General features: G+C 38.6%; 1 protein-coding gene across 1 annotated transcript; it reads left to right on the top strand.

Moving 5' to 3' along the window:
• The first annotated feature begins 3897 nt into the window (after positions 1 to 3897).
• Positions 3898 to 4371, top strand: LOC108981162 (uncharacterized mitochondrial protein AtMg00240-like). Its single transcript, XM_018952248.1, has one exon. The coding sequence runs from the start codon at positions 3898 to 3900 to the stop codon at positions 4369 to 4371; it is 474 nt and encodes a 157-aa protein (XP_018807793.1).
• Positions 4372 to 24104: the final 19733 nt, after the last annotated feature.

The raw sequence follows: 24104 nt of genomic DNA, 5'->3' as shown, positions 1-24104 counted from the left end.
TCTAAATATGCCTACTAATGTTGAAATTACAGGAAGAAAGCTCCACCAGACAAACGCGACATGCAGGATAATATAATTCTGTTTAGAAGCTCTACCAGACAAAACGTACCATGCACAAATAGGAGAATATAATTCTGTTAGGATTGTTATAGTGAGCTGTAAATGTAATTGTTTATTCATTCTTTTGTAGCTATAAATAGCAGTAGGTACTCGTACATATGGAATCAACATATACAAATATAATTTTCCTCTCCAATTTCAGAACTTTGTTACTTCATCTTCTTCCTTGCATCTGTGCCATTCTTAATATGATATCAGAGCTTTGACTCTGACCCAAAACTCCAAATCCAATATGTAACCCAATCTTGAGACCAACCCCCATCATCCCGCTAGCCCATACTTCATTCAACCCGGTGAAGGAGCATCCTCTCCACTGGTTCCCGACCTCTTAACAACATAGAATTATGTGACCTGGGCAAGGACAATGCGACGAGGCCTCAACATAAAAAACAAGCTTGGATTTATTGATGGTAAACTCACAAAACCAACCACTGCCTCTGACCCTCTTTTTGCAGCATGGGAACGTTGCAACGACATGATAATAGTTTGTATACAACACTCAGTTAGCTCGAAACATAGATCAAGCATTGCACATGCAGAAACGGCTGCCAGTGTTTGGAATGACCTTCACAAGAGATTTTCTATCCAGAATGCTCCTCGCATTTTCCAACTTACAAAGTCCATCTCCTCCTTAACACAAGACACCAATTCTGTCAGTCAATACTACAACACACTCAAAAGCTTCTGGGATGAGCTTGAAATCTATGAGCCCATGCCTCTATGCACTTGTGGCTCAGTCAAAACATTGATGGAATACACCCATCGCAGCAAAGTAATGCAGTTCTTATGGGACTTGACGATTCTTATGACGCCATTCGTGCGCAGATTCTACTCCATGACCCACTCCTACCTCTCAATCGAGCAATATCCTTAGTTCAATAGGAAGAAAGGCGTCGACAACTCCATTCTGTGCCTGCACCTCTTGCAATGGTCACTAGGGGACCAGATAATCGCAACCAAACAAACTCCCGCAAAGATCGTTTGTTCTGCTCACACTGCAACATACCTGGCCACTCTTTAGAGCGTTGCTTCAAAGCAAATCCCAACCTCCCTTTGTGCTCCCACTGTCGCATACCTGGCCACACCAAAGAAAAATGCTATAAACTCAATGGCTACGCTCCCGGACATAAGAACAACCTCAAGTTTAAATCCTCTGCTAACCAATCGTCTCTTGCGCAGGAAGAAATCAATCATGGTTCACCTATTACTTAGGAGTAGTACAACCAACTCCTTGCCTTGCTCAATCCCTCTCACGTTGACACCACTACTCCTACTGCCAACAATGTGCATGCTAGCTCCTCTCCTGTGTCTGGTTTTTCATCTTCTAATTCTACACACACACACAACAATGCCTCAAATACCACAACCTCATGGATTATCGACACAGGCGCTATAGATCACATGATTTGTAGCCCCAATTTCTTCACACACAATGTCACCTCTGTTTCTCATATCATCAAACTGCCTAATGGAACCACCACAATAGCCACACACGTTGGTGATGTCCATCTATCTAAACATTTAATTCTTCGAAACATGTTATGTGTCCCTGAATTTTCTTTCAATCTCCTTTCCGCAAAATCCTTGACAATTCACTCCATTTGTTGTCTAATTTTCTTTTCAAATTCATGTTATATCCAGGACCTTTCATCTTGGATGACTACTGGAGTGGGGAGGGTGCATAATGGCTTGTATCATCTTCAATTTACAAGACCCAAACCTGACTACTATGCAATCTTTCTTTCATACTTTATTACCTTCAATTTCTGTTAACAATATTATTGTTACCAAGTTTAATCAATTTACATTATGGCATTACAGACTTGGACATAGTTCCATGACTCAACATGTATTGCATGACATTAACAAAGCTAGTTTCAAACTCTTGGCTACTTCCAAAATTCCTTGTGATATCTGCCCTCTTGCCAAACAGCACAAACTACCTTTCCCTCAATTAGAATCCAAAGTTAATAAACCATTTGACATTGTTTCTGTTGACATTTAGGGTCCTAACCCAACTCAAGGGTACAATGGCTCTAAATACTTTCTTACTATTGTAGACCAATTTATGAAATGCACTTGGATTTATTTACTAAAGACCAAATCTGAAGCTAGAACTTCACTTCAAAATTTTTTTTCCATTGTTGAAAACCAATTCAACACTCAAATCAAAATTATTCAATCTGACAATGGAGCCGAATTTTAAATGCCACTTTACTATAACTCCAAGGGTGTTTTGCACCAATTAACATGCGTTGCAACACTGCAACAAAATGCTCTTGCCGAACGCAAGCACCAACACATTCTCAATGTGGCAAGGGCACTAAAAATTCTAGTCTGGACTACCCATGAAATACTGGACTGATTTTGTCACTACCGCAGTCTATTTGATCAATAGAACACCCACCCCAACCCTTAACTACAAAACCCCTTTTGAACTCCTATATCACACCAAACTCTCCTACTCACATTTAAAGGTATTTGGTTGCCTTTGTTTTGCATCTACTCTTTGCCATGCCCTAACCAAATTTGAGCCAGGAGCTCGAAAGTGCTTATTCCTTGGATACCCATCCCTTCAACCAACCTACAAACTCCACCAGACATTCCTCTCCATTACCTAACATATTTCCTCTCAACCCCACCAGTACCATTCCACCACCACCTTGTCACTTCAATCCATCATCTCTTGTAGACACTACTCTTCCATCTTCTGAATCTACTCACAATGACAACACAGACATACCAACCTCTCCATATCATGACCCCGTAGATACCACTCTTCCATCTTCTCACATTACTCACAATGGCAGCACATACATACCAACCTCTCCATATCATGACCCTTCACCTCAGCCTCTGCGCAAATCAATTTGCACAACAAGAGCTCCTGCATACCTCCGTGATTTCCATTGTCAACAAGCCACTGCACCTGACACCTACAAGTCGGCATCCAAGCAGCCATTTCTTGGTTCCTCTTCCACCACAGGTTCGAACATCTTGTTCCCTCTATCTTTTGTCTTCTCTGATACTTCACTCTCACCCAAATTTTGAGCATTCACCACCTCAATTTCACTCCATACTGAGCCCACATCATACACACATGCCATCAAACACCCAATTTAGCATAAGGAAATGGAGCAAGAACTTACTGCACTTGAGCTCAATAAGACCTGGACCAATGTTGATTTACCTCCTAGCAAGAAACCGATCGATTGCAAATGGATTTATAAGTACAAATTCAAAGCTGATGGGACAGTGGAACGAGCTAAGGCTCGCTTGGTTGCAAAGGGTTTTGCCCAACATGAAGGTATTGATTTTCATGACACTTTTTCACCAATTGCTAAATTAGTTTCTATTCGGTGTCTTCTAGCAGTAGCTACCATAAAAGGCTGGGACCTCCAGCAACTTGATGTTAATAACGCGTTCTTGTATGGTGATCTTGATGAAGAAATTTACATGAAGCCACCTCCTGGTCATTCCGTAGCAAAAACCAACCCAGTTTGCCATTTACAGAATAGTCTTTATGGCTTATGGCAAGCATCCCGACAGTGGAACACCAAGCTTGCTTCCTCGCTTGCCGAATTTGGCTTCATTCAATCCAAAGCGGATTATAGTCTCTTCACAAAATGCACATCCACCTCCTTCATCGCTCTACTCGTGTATGTCGATGATATAATCCTCATGAGTTTAGATGCCACTTCGAGTACTGCCGTGAAGTAATTTTTGGAGACAAAATTTAGAATTAAAAATCTCGGTTCACTCAAGTACTTCCTTGGCATGGAAGTGGGACGCTCACAAGCTGGAATTCAACTTTGCCATCGCAAGTATGCACTGGACATACTCTCTGAAACAGGCCTATTGGCATCCAAGCCTTTTCCCTTGCCGATGGAACCTAACATCAAACTCAAAAAGGATGAAGGTGAAGTCTTTCATGATCATGCACTCTACCATAAATTGGTTGGTAAGCTTCTTTATCTAACCAACACAAGGCCATATTTAAGTTATAGTGTTAATATATTTAGTCAATTCATGGAAAACCCACGAGTTCCTCATTATGATGCCATCGTTAAAGTTTTCAAGTATGTCAAAAGTAAACCAGGACAAGGAATTTTCTTCCCTACCAATTCAACGTTGGAGCTCGTCGCTTACTCAGATGCTAATTGGGCCAACTGCCCAGACACACAAAGATCGACCACTGGATTTTGTGTGTTTGTTGGCAACTCCCTTGTTTCATGGAAGTCCAAGAAGTAGAAAACTATCTCGAGGTCCTCTGTCGAGTCTGAATACAGAGCAATGGTTGCTATTGTATGCGAGCTCACCTGGCTTCGTTACCTGCTCAATGACCTACGTATCATCATCAAGATGCCTGCTACTCTATATTGTGACAACTTGGATGCCATGCACATTGCCGCGAACCCCATTTTTCACGAGCTCACGAAGCACATTGAGCTAGACTGCCATCTAGTTTGAGACAACATCTCCGCTGGGCAAAGTGATTACTGCACATGTCTTCTCTTCTGCTCAATTGGCTGATTTAGTTATGAAACCTCTCTATTCTCCCACGTTCAATAGACTCTTATCCAAGATGGGAGTCATCAACATTTACTCTCCATTTTGCAGGGGGATGTTGAAATAACACGAAGAAAGCTCCACCAGACAAACGCGACATGCAGGAGAATATAATTCTGTTTAAAAGCTCCACCGGACAAAACATACCATGCACAAATAGGAGAATATAATTCTGTTAGGATTGTTATAGTGAGCTATAAATGTAATTGTTTATTCATTCTTTTGTAGCTATAAATAGCAGTAGGTACTCGTACATATGGAATCAACATATACAAATATAAATTTCCTCTCCAATTTCAGAACTCTATTACTTGATCTCCTTCCTTGCGTCTGTGCCATTCTTAATAACTAAATATGTCTATTCATATATTTTAATTTTTAATTAATTAATTTATTATTAATGATTAAGAAAGTGACTATATATTAGTGAATTTGTACTATTTATTTTTTTTTCCCAATGATTAAGGATGCTTAAAAAAATTTTAAAAGAAAAAAGGAAAGGAAAAAGAAAAAGAAAAAGAAAAAACCATATGTGTTGGTGTGCATATTTGGGGTGGACATTTTTAATATTTACTATAAAATATAAAAGAAGTCTGGAATTTAGTTGCATGCTTGCCTTTTAGGGTTTCTATATATATATATATATGTTGGATTTGGAAACCACCAATTAAACAATAGACATAAAAAAAAGGAAAAGAGAATACCCCTCTCTTAAGGAGGAGATCACATCAAACTCCTTTGAACTGCCTTTCCCTCACAACAATTATAACAAGTTTCTTCCATTATAAAACTCCAATAATGTCTAAAACATACTAGAAGGGATATTTAAGGCCTTGAGGGAAATAAGCTCGTGTTGGAGGGCCTAACTTAGGCATCGTAGTACCCCCAAGCACCTAATGCCGCCATCTAATTTGTTGCAGGTCATCCGTGCAGTTGGTGGTGTGAAACACGTCCTTAACACATAAATAAACATTTTCTAGATCAGAATTAGGGTTGTGAAATGGAAGACCATTTTCTATTCTTCATCAAGGGACATAATTAGGTTATAATAATAATAAATGCATACATTTAAAATCATATATTAAACTATAACATTCTAACTGCGAGCTGGTGCAGGGATGTGAATTGATTTGTAAGATTATTTTAAAAATCTGAATATCACAAATTAAATTCTGTCGTGTTAGTGATACAAGGATATGTACTTTACACCTAAAACATCATTTATGTGAGAAACAAATAGAATTTATCAAGTTGGAGTTGGAATAAAATTCACAAGGATGAAACTTTTAAAGTTTACTTATGTCTTCATGTATATTGAGGGTGTGCATAATGCTTTGCAATCGCTCTAAAAGTAGGTCTACGGTTCTCCAACACCAATTAATTTTAGGTAGTAATTAGGTAGCCTAACGGCCCGATAAAGTCAATGCTCATCTTCTAGTATTCTTGACTTATATATATATATATATATATATATATATTTCGTACACACTCAATGACGAGCGATCACTATGTGTATCATAAAGCACATGAATTCACATACGAGCTAAGACTAGGAATTAAGTCCATGTTGTTGTAAATTAAAGCGAACAAGCTTGATGGAGGGATGACCAAGTCGAGAATGCTATTGTGGAACCAAGGAGATGGTGCTGGTTAGTGCAGAGGGATGGAATTATGATGGTGAGAAGGAGTATAAACCATTATTTGTGATCCCATGGAGTAGAGGTTTCCCTGACTTGCAATCCTTAACACAAAATGAATCAGAGAAAAATTCAAAAAAGATGTTATTATCAATGCAAAATTGGCGGACAAAGATAAGGTTTTTCTGGAAAGAAGGAACACAAAGCAATTTATTGAGAAGAAATATAAAGGTGGGAGATCAGGAGAGGGAGGCTGAACCAGAATGGGAGATGGGAATAGCAGTTCCATCACAAACACATAGTTGATCCTCTCCATGGTATTCGATAGCTTGCAAATTCAACTTGGCCAAATCATTTGTGATGTGATTAGTGGCAGTGGTGTTTGGGTACCAACTTGCATCCGAGGGGTATTTGGAGAAGTTTGTAGTTGCAGGTGGTGCAGCAGTATATGCTTGATTACTACGATAGAGGCAGGTAAGGGCCGAGTGACCTCAGCGATTGCAAACCTAAAAAATCAGTGGAGGGTCAGTATTAGATGAAGAACTAGGGCTATGATTACTTGAGAAACCACCATGACCACAATTAGGAGTGTGTCGGCCTCCACCACCACGTCCACGATAAGGATTGCGACAAATGGGCCTTGACTACATTGGGCAGAGGTGGATTTAGCTATGAAATTTGCAGAAACATTAGTAGGGAAGTGACTCGTTTATGAGTGATGAATCAGTTTAGCTTCATGAGCTAGCAAGTGGCTGAGTAATTCTTTAGGAGCAATAGGGTTAAGACGTCTTGCAACGGATGAGACAAGAGCATCATAGTCAGGTCCCAAATCCAGCAAGCAAATAAGGAAAAAACTCAGCAGTTGTAAGAGGTCGCCCAACTGCCGCCATGGTGTCTACTAAAGTTTTGGCATGGCAAAAATAGATGGAAATGGAATTAGCTCCTTTCTTTAATGAAGCAAGCTGGAGCTGAGTTTGAATTAATCGTGCTTGGGAAACAGAGGCATAGATGAATTCAAGAGAAATCCATACGGCACGAGCAGAGGTACAACCGACAACTTGGGCAATCAAAGGTTCCGAGAGAGAGGAAATTATCGCAGACTTTACGAGTTGGTCTTGTTGGATCTAGAGATCATATTCTGGATTTGGAGAAGAATCATCAAGAAGAGATTTAGGTGTTGGGCAAGAGCCATTTACATATTTGAAGAGTCGTTGGCCACGTAGATAGGGAACAAGCTGGACCATCCATAGGAGATAGTTCTCGGGTGTGAGTTTTATAGAGATGGTGTGGGAAAGATTTGGGATGGGTAGGGTGGGAGAAGAATGAGTTGGAGAAGAAGCTATGGACGCTAGACGCTAGTCCTGTGTGGGCTCTGATACCATGTTATAGAAAATGTTTCTATATTCTCATTGATTCCAAATGTATTACACAGAGGCCTTTTATGCTAAAACGAATTTACAAAGAATATTCTATGGACTAATGGTTTCTGGTTTGTTACAAATGCAGAGGTGTAGCTCATGCACGTAGCAGCTGGCAGCTTCTGGAAGAATAATTTGTTACAGGACTGTGCTTGGTTCACTTGGCTGTGAGGACTGTGATTGTGTAGCTGTTCTAGAAGGAATGTTTTTCTTAACATGTCAAAATAAAAAGAATTTTTGGACTTTAATAGTTAGAGAGGCGCTGGTTTGGATTGTGAGTTGAGATGATTTGTGAATAGTAGTGAAATATTTACGTTGAGATGAGATAAGTTAGAAATGGTTTGAGCTAAAATGTTTTATGGGGTTTGGGGAAATGAGAGATAAAAAGTTAAATAAAAATATTATAAATTTATAATATTATTAAAATATAATTTTTAATATAATTTTTTTTTGGTATTTGAAAAAACTAAATTATTTTTTGTGTTTTGTTTAGAAGTTTGAAAAAGTTGTAATAATTAGGTAATGATTAGCTGAAAAAGTTGGAGATTTGAAATTGAAAAATGTTTATATTTATGGTGTTTGGATATTGAGAGAATATGAGATTAGATGAGATGTGATAAGATTAAAACATCTCTCTATCCAAACCAGGCCCCTTATGAACTTTCTTTTATTTTCAATGATGATATGTACTTAGAATAGTTTCTTCACAATAATGCCCAAGCCACTCTTCGGGGAGGCTGACATTGTTTAGATTCATGTCATGCATGATGCATTGACGTTTTTTTTTTTTAATAAGAAGAATGTTCCCCAAAACTTTAGAGTAATTTATTGAGTGGATTAATTCTTTATGTAATCTCAACTATTGATTATTTTCAAATTCATTAGTAGGGAGTTTTCTCACATTAATTAGACTTTATCATTTATAAATTTAGTTTGAAATATTTATCATGTATAGTTTTTATTAAATTTAGCACATTGAACTTGAGTTAATTAGAAAGTGAGAAACACTAATATGGCATAAAAAAATGGTAGTTATTATGCATGTAGCATGTACTAGATTAATTAGGCTTCTTTATTCCATAAAAAAAAATGCACTTACGCAAACTCCTAAGCCACTTCTTGGGAAAACAAAGACTTTTATGCACTATCAAAAAAGAAACCCTCCCTCGAATACTACTACTTCTACTTCGAATGGTGGGAACAAGCAGGAGGAAGGTTGAGGCTGTTGATGGGAACAATTAAGTTGCATGATCATGATCGGTTGCTTAATTGGGAAAATAAGCTAGTTAATATATAATGTGACGCCCCTAGCCCATGCTTCTGATTTGGCAAAATCCGTGACATCGGGGTGTTGACCACATGGGTCATACACCCCTCGTGCAATGTCATAACAAGTGTGTGCATATATGCAAAAAGATGGTGTTGTTATAATTTGTAGCAAAAAAAGAAGAAGAGATAAAATCTAAATGGAAGTCGTCCATAACAGTTAAAATTTACATCACTATTAATTATTCATAAGTCACTTGTCTCAACCCATAAGAAACAGAATATTACAGTCATCTAGTCTAATTACAAAGAGTAATTCTCCACAACAACGCATAATTCTACAAAACAATCCCAACACTTTGTGAGGTTCTTGGCCACATTCACAATTACATAATTACCCCATCACTTCAGTATATAGTTCACAAATAACCATAACAACATATAGATCACAACGACTCACCACATCAATACACAGTCCTCAATTTGCAATTCCACTGCCAGTATTTTCAAGGTTAGTCTGAGAACCACGTATATGTTTAGGGAAAATTTCTGGATGATCGAGAAATCCCGAGCTTTGCTGCTTCCTGTTGATCCCGTCACCTGGAGGCGTGGTGGTTTCTCGGGTGGTTGTGGGTGTCTCGGGTAGAGAGATAAACGATGTGTGTGTTTTGTAGAGAGAGAGAGAGAGAGAGAGAGAGAGCATCTTATTTGAGAACGATGGGCTCATGGTGGAGATAAATGTGCTTTTGTTGAAGTCTCTACATTGGTATGAAAATGGCAGTAGCTCCACCTTCTTTTTCCCATCTTTTTAATAGAAACGATGCAACCACATAATGTTGAGGCCATGCCCAAGGCCATCCTTGGATAGGAGAAATGAGTTGTCCTGATGGAGGTGACTGGGGAGGTTGAAAAATTTGATATTAAAATGGTGCAAAGATATATAATTAGATTTGCTAGCCCAACTGGACTGTCCAGGACTGTTAGAAAAGCACCAAAAAGCTGTTTGCTTGGCACGATTGAATAGTTTAAAAAGTAGAAAAATTATGAATCGGTGTGTGTGTTGCCGGGCCGAGGGGGGGGGGAGGGGGTGAGACAGAGAGTGATTGTGAGGGACGAAGACAAAGGGGAGGGATAGAAAGTGAGGGACGACATGTGGAAAAGCTGGTCGGCGAGGCATGCAACGGTTCTTGGGGAAAAATGAACGTGGCTGGGGTTAGGTTTTTGAACCCTATTGTTTCTAGCCTTGGGACCAAGACCAAGAGAGAGGGAAGGATTGGTGACACTTATGAAGGCCTTAGATCGAACAGCAAATGGGGATGGTGATGCCAAAACAGAGGGAGAGGGGAGAAGGGAAGGGGAGTGCGACTAAGAGAGTGAACAAAGAGGGAGAGGCACAGAGATAGTCAAGGAGGCGTAGAGGGGGATGACACTAACCTCGTGCATGGTGCTGGCCTTAGGAAGTAAAGGCACATGGAGGCTACAAAACAAATGGTGAGATGAGAGGGAAGACTGAGATTAAAAGCTATTCGGGCATTAGCTAATCTGAAAGGCATCACTGTAAACTCATAATGACCATACCTAGTCCGAAAGACTGTCTTTGCTATGTCGCCTCCCTTAATCCTCAATTGCTGATTCCTCAACCTAAGATCAATCTTAGAAAACACTGCAACCTTTTGCAGCTGTTCAAATAAGTCATCTATCCTTGGCAACATGTATCTATTCTTTATGGTCACCTTATTCAATTCTTGGTAGTTGATGCACATCTTAAGGGACCCATCTCTCTCTTTTTCACAAATAGTATTGGTGCTCCCTAGGATGAGATTAAATCCTTTCGTCAACAACTCTTGTAATTGACTCTTCAACTCCTTGAACTTTGTTGGGGCCATCCTCTAAGGTGCCTTGTGTACTGAGACTACTCTTGGTTCCGTCTCAGTTGACAACTCAATTTCTCCAGAATGGGGTAACTGTGGCATTTCCCTAAAGACCTTCAGAAATTCCTTTACCACCGCTATGTTCTCGATTTCCTTAGGTTCCCTTACTTGAAGAACTAAGTGCACTAAGTAGGCCTTAGTCCCATTAGCCAAATCCTTCTTGGCCTGCAACGAGGTTATTACATCTGGCGTCAACCTTAACTTGTTTTCACAAAAGATCTTATCTTCCATTCTCGGTGTGTGGGATGTTACTGTCTTTGATCGGCAATCTATACTCGCAAAGTGCCTCAACAACTAGTCCATTCCTAAAATGATGTCAAATACCTACATGTCGAGACTATTAGATTCGCTTCCAAAGGGATCCCATCTATTTCCAAAGGACACTCTCTAACTACCTTACTGCAAAACACTATTCCTTCATTGGGTAGTGCTACTGAGACTCCTTGACACGTTGGTTTCGTCTGAAGACCAATTGTCCTGACAAACGTAGTAGACACAAAGGACTGAGATGCTCCCGAGTCAAATAGTATACTTGCATAGAAATGCAATATCCTAACTCATACTGTATGATCAACTTCGGCTTACTACTTATACTAAATGCCTATGAACATAGTCAGTTAATCGTAAGCTATGGTTCTGTACCAGTAATGACACATGCCGCCTGGGTCTCTGAGGCATCCTTGTTGACTTTTCCTAGAGTGAGGGTGTACACTCTAGCTTGCATGGCCTATCCATGGTCTCCACGTCCTCTGCCCTGTCCTGCTTGCTGCATTAGTGGCACCTAAGGGCAATCCTTGGCATAATGTTCCGTTTGTCTACAATGAAAACATGAGATCAGGATTTGTCGACAGTCCTCCTTGTGAGCTCTATGGCAACTATTGCAAGCTGGGATCCTTCCTCCCAAGCGTACTTTGGGAGTAGTTGGCTGAGGGACGTCGAGTTGCTTCCCTCACCAAAACACTTCTCCTCTTTAGGCCTATGGGCATGGCGAACAAATTGCGCTGCTAATGCTTGGAAATGGAGGTTACATGCATTAATTTATCGAATTCCTTAATCTCCAGACATGGTACTTTGGTCCTGATTCAGGTTTGCAATCCGTCCTAAAATGGCTCTGTCCTCAAACTCTCCTTAGAGATAAGATGAGGGGCAAGTCTTCCTAACTCCATAAACATAGCGGCGTATTGCTCTATCGTCATACTACACTAAACCAAGTTAGTGAAGTCCTTCCACTTTTGCTACGTTACTATAATTGGAAAGCATCGATCGTCAAATTCTCTCTTAAATCTCTCCCACAAGATCCTTTCCTCTGCTCTCAGCTCCATGGTAAGTAATTGCTTCTTAGTACGCCACCACAGTGCCACCTCTCCTTATAGCAAATAGCTTGCATACAATACCTTCCGACTCTTGGTGCACCCACACACCTTGAAAGTCTTATTGATTTCCGTTATCCACCTCTCTGCTTTCATCGGATCCTCATTACCAAAGAATCCAGGGTAGCGATAAGCCAATAATCACTCATACATACATCCTCTCTGCTCCTTTTTGGGGGATCCTAACTACTGAGCTTGCAAGTGACGAGAATATAGATCACGTTGCTACTCCAACACATCCGAAATATAGTTTAGCGCTATTTCCAGCTCTTCATCTCTCCTATCACCCAACTGTCCACCCTTGTGGCTACTTGGTGGTTGTTCTCCTCTCAAGGCTCTTAATCGCACCATACTCAAGTCTTACCACATAACCCAAACCTATCCATTTCTATCCCATTGCTCATTCCTAATGCAGATCAAACCTAGGGTACTTAAAATTTCAAGCTTATAATGCTAAGATCATCTCCTATGTTTTTTGTACTATCCTACTTAACACATATGTTTACCCAAAGTCGCATATAAGTGCACTCTAATTTCAAGCTATGGTGCCCTATTCCTTGGTATTGGACCCGATGAGGATTTGTAGTCCCAAGGGTGCCAGCCTATCTCTCAACACCCAAGTTTTGGTGTGCTGTGTCCAGATGGAAGTGCACGCATTAGGTTAAAGATGTAAAATAATAGCGAAAAAGATAGAGGTATAGTTGATAAACTAAGACCTTGTAGTACCAACAATCTAAATCACATATAGAAGTAATTACTATTATTCCTAATTAATCCCAAACTTAGAAATACACACAACCCAAATAATTCATTCATTGCCTAATGGGCGGCAGAATGAATACAAGTGGTCGCCCCTTTGAAAGGACTATGTACAACTGAAAATGATACAATGCTCCTACAACAGAGACTAACGTCGTTCTCAGGGTTTGGACAAGATCGACTCTTCTTCCTTGGGCATCACTCCTGGTCCTAACTCTGCATCAAAGTCTATAGTTTCAAAGATGAAACAATAGGTAGGTTAGGCAGATATGACGAAACTGCTAGTGAGAGATAATACTCCAGAAGATGCAATGAACAATTTCATTTAAATAGTGAAAGACACATATATGTATGCTTGGCGAGAAATCACCATCTCTAGCATAGATATATGGATCCATAAACATGGAAAGGAATCACGCTCTTTGTTAAACACACACACACACACACACACACACATATGTAAGTATGACGAGAAATCACCCTCCAAGGAGTTACCCTATACACAATGTATTTTAAAGCACAAATATTATTGAGGTGAGGAATCACCCTTTGCTCCAATACATAAAATTCAAAAAATCATATTGATTGCAAAGGCACAATCTTCATCACAACATAGACATAATGGTTTGACTAAAAACCATTGGGACAAGGCTAGAGAAGCCAAGGTGATTGGATCAGAAATCATCCAAAAGATGGCATAGTAGGTCAAACTCATACGCGGGAGGATGATAACGGCTTAGAGTAGGCAAAAGAGTTATGCTGAAAATAGGAGAAAATAGTTGATCTTTGAGGATGGTGACTGGGGTACCTCAAGGTATCACCTATGAAAGATGTTAAGAGATTTGTGTTGAAGGGAAAATAAATCCAAAGGTACATTGGACTATACCAAGTAATGGGAAAGGTTAGCCCAGTAGCATACCAAATGGCATTACCAGCGGATTATGAAGGGATTCAAAATGTATTCCACGTTTCTTCGTTAAGGAAAAATTTCAGGAACTAGAAGCTTCGAGCAATTGAACCAAATTTGGTTCCACTACCACTGAATCTCACTTAAGCGGAAAATCAGGTTTGAATTGTGGATTGGAAGAAGCAGAGATTGCCATATGAAGTCATACCATTGGTAAAGGTGCAGTGGGGAGATGCAGGAAATGAGGCATTTACTTGGAAAAGTGAACGGGTCATGTGGGAGCAGTTTTTGTGTTTATTCGAGCCACAATAATGAGCTGTAACGCATGATGTGAGGGTAATTTGGACAATTTTAAGGTGAAGGCACATCTATAAAAAAGCTTTCGACCTACCTTCTTCAAGCACATCACGAAGAACTCTCAGAAACATAGTCAGGGTGTGAGAGAAGAGAACTGCAAGGAGGGCAGCAATACCACCTGAAATAATGTGTCGATTCTTGGAAGAAGGTTGTGAGAGGAAGAGATTAGGGGCATAACGAAAAAGAGTAGAGGAGGAGTGCTGCCAAGACGAAGAAAGTTCTCGACGGATGGGAGCCCCAATATCAGAGATGTTGCACAACGATGGCACCATTGTGATGCAACGTGGTGAGAGCGACATAAGGAGTTATCTCATATCCTTATCATAGATGGTGAAGGTCAGTTTGCTGATCCAGATGAGGGCAAGTCCCATCTGAAGATAGAGGTATGAGAAGGCATCGATGGAAGTCTCATCTATGATTCCCTCCCTTGTAAGGACAGAGCAAGGGAGAATCCTCATTTTATTTTGTGGAGGAAATTCTTTGTACGGAGTGGAGGATGTGAGTGCCCCGTTAGCGCTAGGGGACCGAACATCAATGGAGTTGAGTGGAAAGAAAGATGAAGAACACTCATTTAGTTTGGTGAAGAAAATAGCTATTGGTGTTGCAGAGCGCAACTTGTCCAACATATGGGTGAGCAACGTAACAGCCTGTTAGAAATTTAATGGTGGAGTTTCTATAATCGCATAGGTTTTAATCAGTCACCACTCACTATGCTGCCAGAAGCATGATTTTATTTATTTGAGATATTTAGAAATTTTAGAATGCGTTATGGTCTGTGCCATTAGACTCAGTTGATTATTTAGGATTTTATGGTGTAATAATATCATTTTCAGTTTTCGCCTTTCGGAAGAAATGCGAAAATGCGTTTTATTTATTTCGAGGCAATTCGGGGTTGAATTTCGATAAATGAATTGCACAGTTAGTTTAGTGTATATGTTTAGGATTTTTCAGTGCAAAGTTTATTTTTCACTTTCCTAGAACGAAGGAAATTAAGGTGTGATATTATTGCCACCTAAGCAAAACCCTATTCCATCTAACCATCCAAATTGTGCAAAACCAAAAAGGGTTTCAACCCTAGTGAAATCTTAAATGGTTGGAATCCAATTGAAACCCCAAAAGCCTAGTTGAAACTGAAACCCTAAACGGTTTCCCCAAACCCTAAAGTTGGCCTCCAAACCTTATTTGATCCGATTTATAGTATTGTGTTTAATCGCTTGATTAAATCACTTTCACATGCTATTAATTCTTCAAACTCATGATATGAGATAATTATCCAACCCTTTTATACGTTGGAGATTTGATTGGGACAAAAAAAATTAGATTTGGGCTTCATAGCATCTCAAACCCTAACCAAACCATCTTTAAACCCCAAATGAAGCGCACTTGTTTAAGGTGCATTAAGGCCCATGAATTTTGGCCACCTTGGAAAATCTTCTTGAGGAAGTTTTGTCCCCACCCATGGTAGACCAACCTCTACCCATGGCAGCCCCCAAATAGTCCCTTGATGTGGGAGGAAAACTCACCTCACCACCTCCTTTCTACACGGCAACAACAACAGCCCATTCCCACTCACTATTTGCACCTTTTTAGGGCCTAATTACCATCCATCAAGGTGTCACTCAAGCCCATACTTCCCTTTTCAGAAGTGTATTAGGTGTGCAAGTCATCCTTTCACTCACTTCACCCCTTTTCATTTCACTTCACCCCTTTTCATTTATGTTCTTGGAGAGAACACTTAGAAGCTGTATCAGGCAGTTTTCTGAGCCTTTTCGGGTGCCATTTTTGGAACTCTTGTAAGAATTTCCTCACAATTAATCTTTCATGAAAGTTGTTCTTCTTTGAGTCTAGTTTCTGTGGGTAACTTTTTGTTTGATTTAATTGTCATTTGTTTAGTCAACCATTGTTTTAACAATGGAAATGTCAATTTGGGTGATAATCTGGATATTGTGTTGTATTTTGGAGTTTTTGACCAAACTAGTGGATAAGTCTTGGTCCAAAAGTTTTATGGAGTGTTGTCAATATATTTATATGAATGTTTGTTGGATATTGGTTGCATGATTAAAGCTTTTGATGAAATAATTTCTTAGATCTAAAGCTTTTATGGTCTATTCTTACCCCAGTGGGTTTGATAAATTTATTTGATAATCCTAACCCATTTATCTACATGTTAGGATGTTAGTTTGAATAGTTTTTTTTTATTTTTTTTTCAAAGATATGAATTTTTATGCAAGAGAATACTTGGTTAGGTCAAAAGTTTGATGATTTCGGCTGGATCCATGTTATGTTTTATTTTTAACCATATGATTTTAAGTTTAATACTTGGATCTACTTTAGGACACATTTTTAAACCATAGGATATTTTAGTTTGAAGATCTCATCATGGTATGCCTTTGATCAAGTGTTTGGTCAAAGCAAGTTGAGAACAAAATTATGTTTTTGACTAAGTGTATGAGCCGAGTACTTCAAGTGAGATTTTGTGATTTTTGGTCACTTTTATGTGTTGATTCAAAGCATTTTATTTCTTAGGAACGTGTTATGAACATGTTGGAAGAAAGTTTTGGATTTTACGGAGTTCTTGGAAATATTTTGAAATAGGTCAAAACCTTGAGATTCAAGAGTTTGTATTTTAGTTAAAAAGTTTTGTGTTTATGAGAAGTATTTTTGTTGGATTTTTTAAGCATGTTTTTAAATTTAGGATATGAGGATCTTTGTTGCAATATTTTGGTTTGACCATGAGTTTTGGAGTTGGAAGAAATTGCAACAAATATCAAGAGATATGGCCCTTGGAAGTTTCGGCCCTATGATGTTTTTCATAGTTGTGTTTAGTTTTAACTTTTTTTAAGTTGATATTTGAGTTTAGGACAAAATTTACATGATGAATATAAATTTTAGTATTTTTGGAGTTAGGATGTGAAATCCTTAAGTTGGGGGTAAAATGATCATTTTTCCACATGTAGAGGGTAAAATGGTAATTTTATTCTAAGTTAGTATTTTTATGTTTCTAATTGTCAGTGATAACGTTTCTAACTTTTAGAATCCCTACTTATAATTTCTCGTGTTTCATGCTTAATCCTCGTAACGTGACGATCGTTATAGGTTAGCTCTTAATTTACTATTAGATTACTGTGTATGTGTGATAGGTAAGAGAACTATAGTTTATGTATGTATGTTATCATTTACGCCATACTGTGCCATGTCACTGAATGATTATCTATTACATAATTTATTCTATCACGTATTGGTATCTGATACATGTATATCATATTATGTAAAGCTATCTGTTACATGTATGTCATGTCACGTAATATTTTCTATTACATTTTATGCCATGTTAAGAAATGTTATATGTTACATGTTATGCCACATTATGAAATGTTGTCTGTTACATGTTATGACATGTTATGAAATGTTGTCTGTTACATGTTATGTCATGTTACAAAATATTTTCTGTCTCATAGTACGCCATGTCTTTCATCTCACGTTCATGTTGTGTTACGTTACGTCAGGGCTTCTATCCTTTCTTTTCATGTCACGTTATGTCTCGAGTACAGTTTGTGTATCCTGGGAACTGCCTTTCAAGTCATGTCAAGTTTGTTTACGTCTATCAAGACTTTAAGTGCTAGGATGTGGTAATATTCTAGTGTAACTCCTTTATTCACACTGGAGTGTCTAAACTAGTGTGAAATTTCCTCAGTTGACAAGATAAAGATCACCGAGCTGCGAATGAGACCTAATTAACTGGTCACCAGAGCGCAACAGGTACTAACACTGATGGTGCCACCCACATGTCAATTTCATGTTATATGTACTCGTGTGGGTGCATATACCTGATATGGGATACGTACAATACGTGTGTCCACATTAGGTGCAGATACCTGTAAACTTGCATGTATGTCAACGCACTTACAGTTAATCCAGATACCTGTGTTGTGATGCGATAATCGGTAGGGACACACGGCTCAAGGGGACCAGTGTAGCACCCATATGGTCACGTTTATTTATCAAGCTTATTGAACAAGATTCCAAGTTCATGCTATGTTCAAGGTCACATTCATGCTATGTTCAAGTTCACGCTCACGTTCAATCATGTTTCAAGTTCATGTTCAGTCATGTTTCAAGTTCACAATCTGTCCATGTTTCAGTTCAAGTTCATGTTATTCAGATGAAGTTCACGTCATGTCAAGTTTTAAGTTCAGTTCACGTTTCAGTTCAAGTCATGTTAGTTTATGACATGTTACACATTAAGTTATTTTATGCTTGCTTATGACTTTGACTATGCATTCAAGCCTTTATTGCCATGCATGCATCATTAACCTATGTGGAAGTTCTTTGTTAACTTGTTGAGTTTTGTATTTAAATTTCATAGTGGAAATCTCAACGACCATTACCCCCTGAATGGTAGGAGATGTGTCAAGTTGAGGAGAGGGACCGAAGCTTGGCCAATTGGAGGAGGTTGATTAGGAGGGGCTTGTGGTCTTCTTAGTTAGATTTTTGGACAGTATTATGGCATTGTTGGTCAAGTTATGCAAGTTGCTCGGTGAACTAGTCCAATAATTATATTTTTGGTAATGTAATTATGGAGTTCGGTCTCCCATGCTTTTGAGATTAGACTCTTCTGAGACCCATACTGTAATCATGGATGTTTATCCTTTTTGTATATATGGTCATGTTTTAAGTATTTGAGATTTATTTAGTTGGTGCATAGTGTTGCTCAAAGAAAACAAAATTAACTACTGCGAATATTGCATATTACTAGATACATGTTAAGAACATTACATCTTTATCTGTCATTAACGGGGACGTGTAACATTGTGTTGCATGTCCCGATGCTTCAGATGTCCATCCAATCCCAAGTAGAATCTGGGGTGGTCACAAGTAAGCACCTTGTAAAAGCCTGGTAGACAAATCCCAGTGTGAGGTGGAGATGAGAGTCTCACCTTTTGGTAGGCAAGCTAGAAAAGTCATTTATTGTGAGGGCGAGAACAAGGAGCTGAAGAGGGTGGTGGCTTTGATTAGACAAGAGTTACCCGCCCAAGGCAAGGCGAGCAACAATCGAGGATAGATTAGAGCATATATGGGAGCTTTCTAGAATAACACGGTAATACTAAGAAAAGTGGCAGTGTCGTATGTAGAGGCATACACTCCATCTGAAGGGTCACATCTGGACTGGGTCTGGAGGATGGGTTATGACTCAACAAGTCATATCATCTGAACCTAGAGGTATTGTCCAACGCCACGTGAAACATCCTCATTCAAGGAAGGACCGAGGAGTTGGCAGGCCGTAAGGATGTGCATACAATACCCTGGCCATCTGTCTCTGTTATTCTGCAGTATGACGGTTTTCATATTTTGAAAGCTGATTTAAACCGAACCGGACCAGTATATATATTTATAATTTTTTTATATTATATTATATATATTATATACTAAATTGCTAAATAATATAACATGAAATTCTAATCTAATTATTCAAGTCTATTAATCTAATAACATAAAATTAATATAACATGTGATTTAACATAAAATTAATATTATAATTTTTAATATAACATTTGATATTATATATAAATCTTAATCTTAAAAGATAAAGTTAATATAACAAAATTTTATTCTTAAACATAAAAATTAATATTAAGTTATTAATATAAACTTACTTTTGATATATATCAATGATAAATACATTTTTAACACAGCAAATTATAATATATATACTCTTTTTGTAAATATATTTTTACACATTTGATCATATATACTCATATAAAAAGTTTATAACTTATATAGACTATAGTTAAATTCAATACTATACTGGTATGTGTTAATTATTATAAAATAATGTATTTATACTATAATATAAATAGAAAAATATTTTTTTTAAATAGAAAAATAGTTTAGTATATGTAAACATCATATTATTATTAACATTGATAATCCGTAAAATGGAAAAAACTGAAAGTTTCGATTTTGGTAGTGAATCGGTGCATACCAGCTCGGTTATAAAAAATGTACAAAATCAGACCGGACCAGATCGGTAACAACCCTAGTTGGGATGCAGAATCTCTCGACGCATCACGTGTTCCTCGAGTTGGTTGGGAGGGTAGACATTTCCCGAGTGCAACATGTTATCTTTGTGTGATGACCATGGTATCAATGTGATAAAAATCTGATTGACAATGAATGTTCCTTTAGAATCAATATGATTTTATGAATTTTATGTACTGGAGCGAGGGTGATTCCTCGCCTAAATAATATTTATGCTTTAAAATACATTGCATAGAGGGTAACTCCTTAGAGGGTAATTCCTCTTCATGCTTATATATGTGTGTGTGTGTGTGTGTGTGTCGCAAGGAGGATGATTCCTCTCCATATTTACAGATGAGGGTTGCTACAGACACAATGGGATCCCACACACTGATGTGCCACGTCTACCCACTTATTTTTTCTTCTTTCTTTTTCCCCCCTTCTCGTGCATCTCCCCCTTCCCGTGTGTCTTTGCCCTTTTCGTGGCAGCCACAGTGGTCGGGGACCACCTTAGGGCCGGTAGAAGCTGCCGTCGTCTCCCCTTCCCTCACGGCAGCACCTTTTCCGTGCATCTCCCCTCCCCTCCTCCCTGTGCGTCTCCCCCTTTCACTCTCAGCCTCAGCCTCCTTGTGGCCACCATGGTGGTCGGGGGCCACCTCAGGGCCAGTAGAAGCTGTCGGCGGTCCAAGCGGTACCATTCAGCGGGGGAATGGGAGCTCCCGTGCACTGCAGCTCGTGAGCAGGACCATCGGAGGCTTCTGTCGGCCCTGAGGTGGTCCGCAACCACCATGGCGGCCATGAGGAGGTGAGGCAGAGAGGGAAAGGGGGAGACACACGGGGAGGAGGGGAGGGGAGACACATGAAGGGGGAAAAAAAAAGAAGGGGAAAAAAAAGAAGACGTGGCACACTCAGAGTGTGCCTCATCAGTGTGTGGGATCCCTTTATGGGATACCTTTGTGTCTATAGTGTTTTCCTTTACAAATTCAGGTATTTATGCATTGAGGCTGATTCCTCTCCAAGCATACTGATGAGTCCCATTGTTTATATGAAGCTGTTCATTGGATCTTCAGGAGTATTATTTGTCATTAGCATTTTTGTCATAGTTGCCTTACCTACCTATGGTTTCATCCTCAGAGCCATAGACTGTGATGTAGAGTTTAGATCATGAATGAGACCCAAGAAAGAAGAACAAATCCTACCTAAACCCTAAGGACCAAGGTTGTCTCTGTTACCAAGAGCCATATGTCATTTTAGTTGTACATAATCCTTTCAAAGGAGCGACCACTTGTATTCGGTCTACTACTCATTAGGCAATGAACGAACTATTTGGGTTGTATGTATTTCTGGGTTTAGAATTCTTGAGGAATGACAATAGTTATTTTTATGATGTGATTTAGACTTCTTGTACTACAAGGTCTAAGGCGTCGTTTGGTTTTACAAATGGTCTCAACCCATTTTGGATAGTATTATGGCATTGTTGGTCAGTTATTTTTATTTTTCAAATTCTAAAATAAAAATAATATTAAAAAAATATATTATAATAATATTTTATTCAACTTTTAACTTTTATCTCAACCCATCTCATCTCATCTCAAAAAACAAACAAGGCCTAGAGTTGGTTTTTCCATAACTGATTTGGGCAAACTTCATTTTTTCTTGGGTGTCGAAGCTGCGTACAACTCAAAAGGCCTGTTGCTCACACAACAAAAATACATCCTTGACTTGCTGCATAAAACCAATATGCTACTTGCAAAACCAGTCAAATCCCCCATGGCTACTACCGAGAAGCTGAGTGCATTTTTTGGAAATTTTTTGGAAGACCCCACTCTATACCAAAGCATAATAGGCTCTCTTCAATACCTCTCATTCACTCGACCAGACCTGGCTTTTGTAGTTGGCAAAGTATGCCAATTTATGCATGCACCTCGAGTGCCTCATTGTCAAGCCGTCAAACGGATCCTGCGCTATCTCAAGCACACCTCTCATGTTGGCCTTCAAATTTCACCATATGCTATAACTAATCTGGTTGCTTTTTTTGACGCTGATTGGGCTGGATGCCCCGATGATAGAGTTCAACCAATGTCTACTGTGTCTTCCTTGGATGTAATCTGATCTCGGGGTCCTCAAAGAAACAACACTCCATATCTAGCTCATCCACTGAATCTGAATTTAAAGCTATAGTTAATGCCACTGCTCATATTATTTGGTTGCAACACCTTTGCTAAGACCTGAACAAAGTTCTTACCACTGCACCTCTACTCCATTGTGATAACTTAGGTGCAACTTATTTATCCTCTAACCTGGTCTTTCATGCTCGAACAGAGAATGTAGAGATAGACTTTCATTTTGTACGTGAAAGAGTCCTCAATAAATCTCTCAATGTGGCCTTCATTTCTGGTAAAGATCAGCTTGTGGACATCCTCACAAAACCACTTTCGGCTGCTCGTTTCACTAGCTTGTGTACAAGTCTTTGCCTTCAATCGTTGCCGCTCGACTTGAGGGGGGATGTTAAGGATAAAATCCCATCTAGCACATCTGCAACATCTCAGTCATCTCAGCCAAAAGATTTAAGTGGAATCACGTAGCAAGATGCCTGATGCTTGCCTACTGTGACATGCATGTATTGTGCGACGTGCCTCTGTTGCACCACTATGCAACTCTGTTGCACTACTCTGTAACAACCATAAAGTTGTAGACACTAGAATATTCTTTTATACCTTTTCACTCTATAAAAGGACCCCAGTGCAATACATTAGAACTATGAATGAAAATACAGAATACATTTTATTCAACATAGGGTTAGGTGTTGGGGTAGGCCCGGTTGGGGTAGGACAACTACCATTAAAATCTGAGGGAGTAGAGGAAGGCATTTTCGAAAACAAGCAACAAATATGAAATTGAAACAAAAATATGCTACTAACATCAACAATCAACACATAGGGATCAACAATCAAAACATGCCACTGACTTCTTCATTATTATAATATATTTTATAAAATAAGCATGCACAATTAAAATAGACATCATATAAATGCATAGAGCCTTCAAAATAACACACATAATTTCAAAGACTTTTTGCTTATTTTTCTTAATTTTCAGGTGCAAAGACTTTTTGCTTGCAATCTTTATATCAAGTTACTTTTAAGATATTTCTTGTTGTCATGATGGTATGATTCTTTAACATCATTTGATCCATGATAATGTAGTGCGTAACATTCTGGTTTCCGTCTCTGGTCCTCATCTAGTCCCTTTTGTCTATTATACTCAGTATATCCCTCTAACTTTGACTAAGAATTCTACAGGTCTGGGTGTTTCCATCATCGGTGATTTTCATTATTGATTTATTTGTTTTTTCATCCAACACAATGGCAGTAAAAGGTCAGTTTTAGTTACAATTGTCAGAAGTTGTTGGTACCAATATGAATTGTTCTTTCATGCCTTATTATTATTATGCATAGGTGAGGCTCTTGTGTATTTCTAGTGTACTTGGGCTATTGCCCATCCTTATTATCAATAGAATTTTGTTTACTGATAGGAAAAAATGTCATCACTAACAAGTGATTAGTTTGGCTGAGAATAATACCTGAGTTATAATCTTGGTTCAAAATTATGATCTCACTGTATTTGAATATTGAACTGAGTTGAGTTGAGATGATAAAATATTGTTAGAATATTATTTTTTAATATTATTATTATTTTAAGATTTGAAAAAGTTGAATTATTTATTATATTTTATATTAGAATTTAAAAAA

Source organism: Juglans regia, chromosome 4 (assembly GCF_001411555.2).
Source record: "Juglans regia cultivar Chandler chromosome 4, Walnut 2.0, whole genome shotgun sequence".
NCBI lineage: Eukaryota > Viridiplantae > Streptophyta > Magnoliopsida > Fagales > Juglandaceae > Juglans > Juglans regia.
Note: the sequence above shows the minus strand (reverse complement) of the source record. Positions and strands in the feature narration are given on the sequence as shown.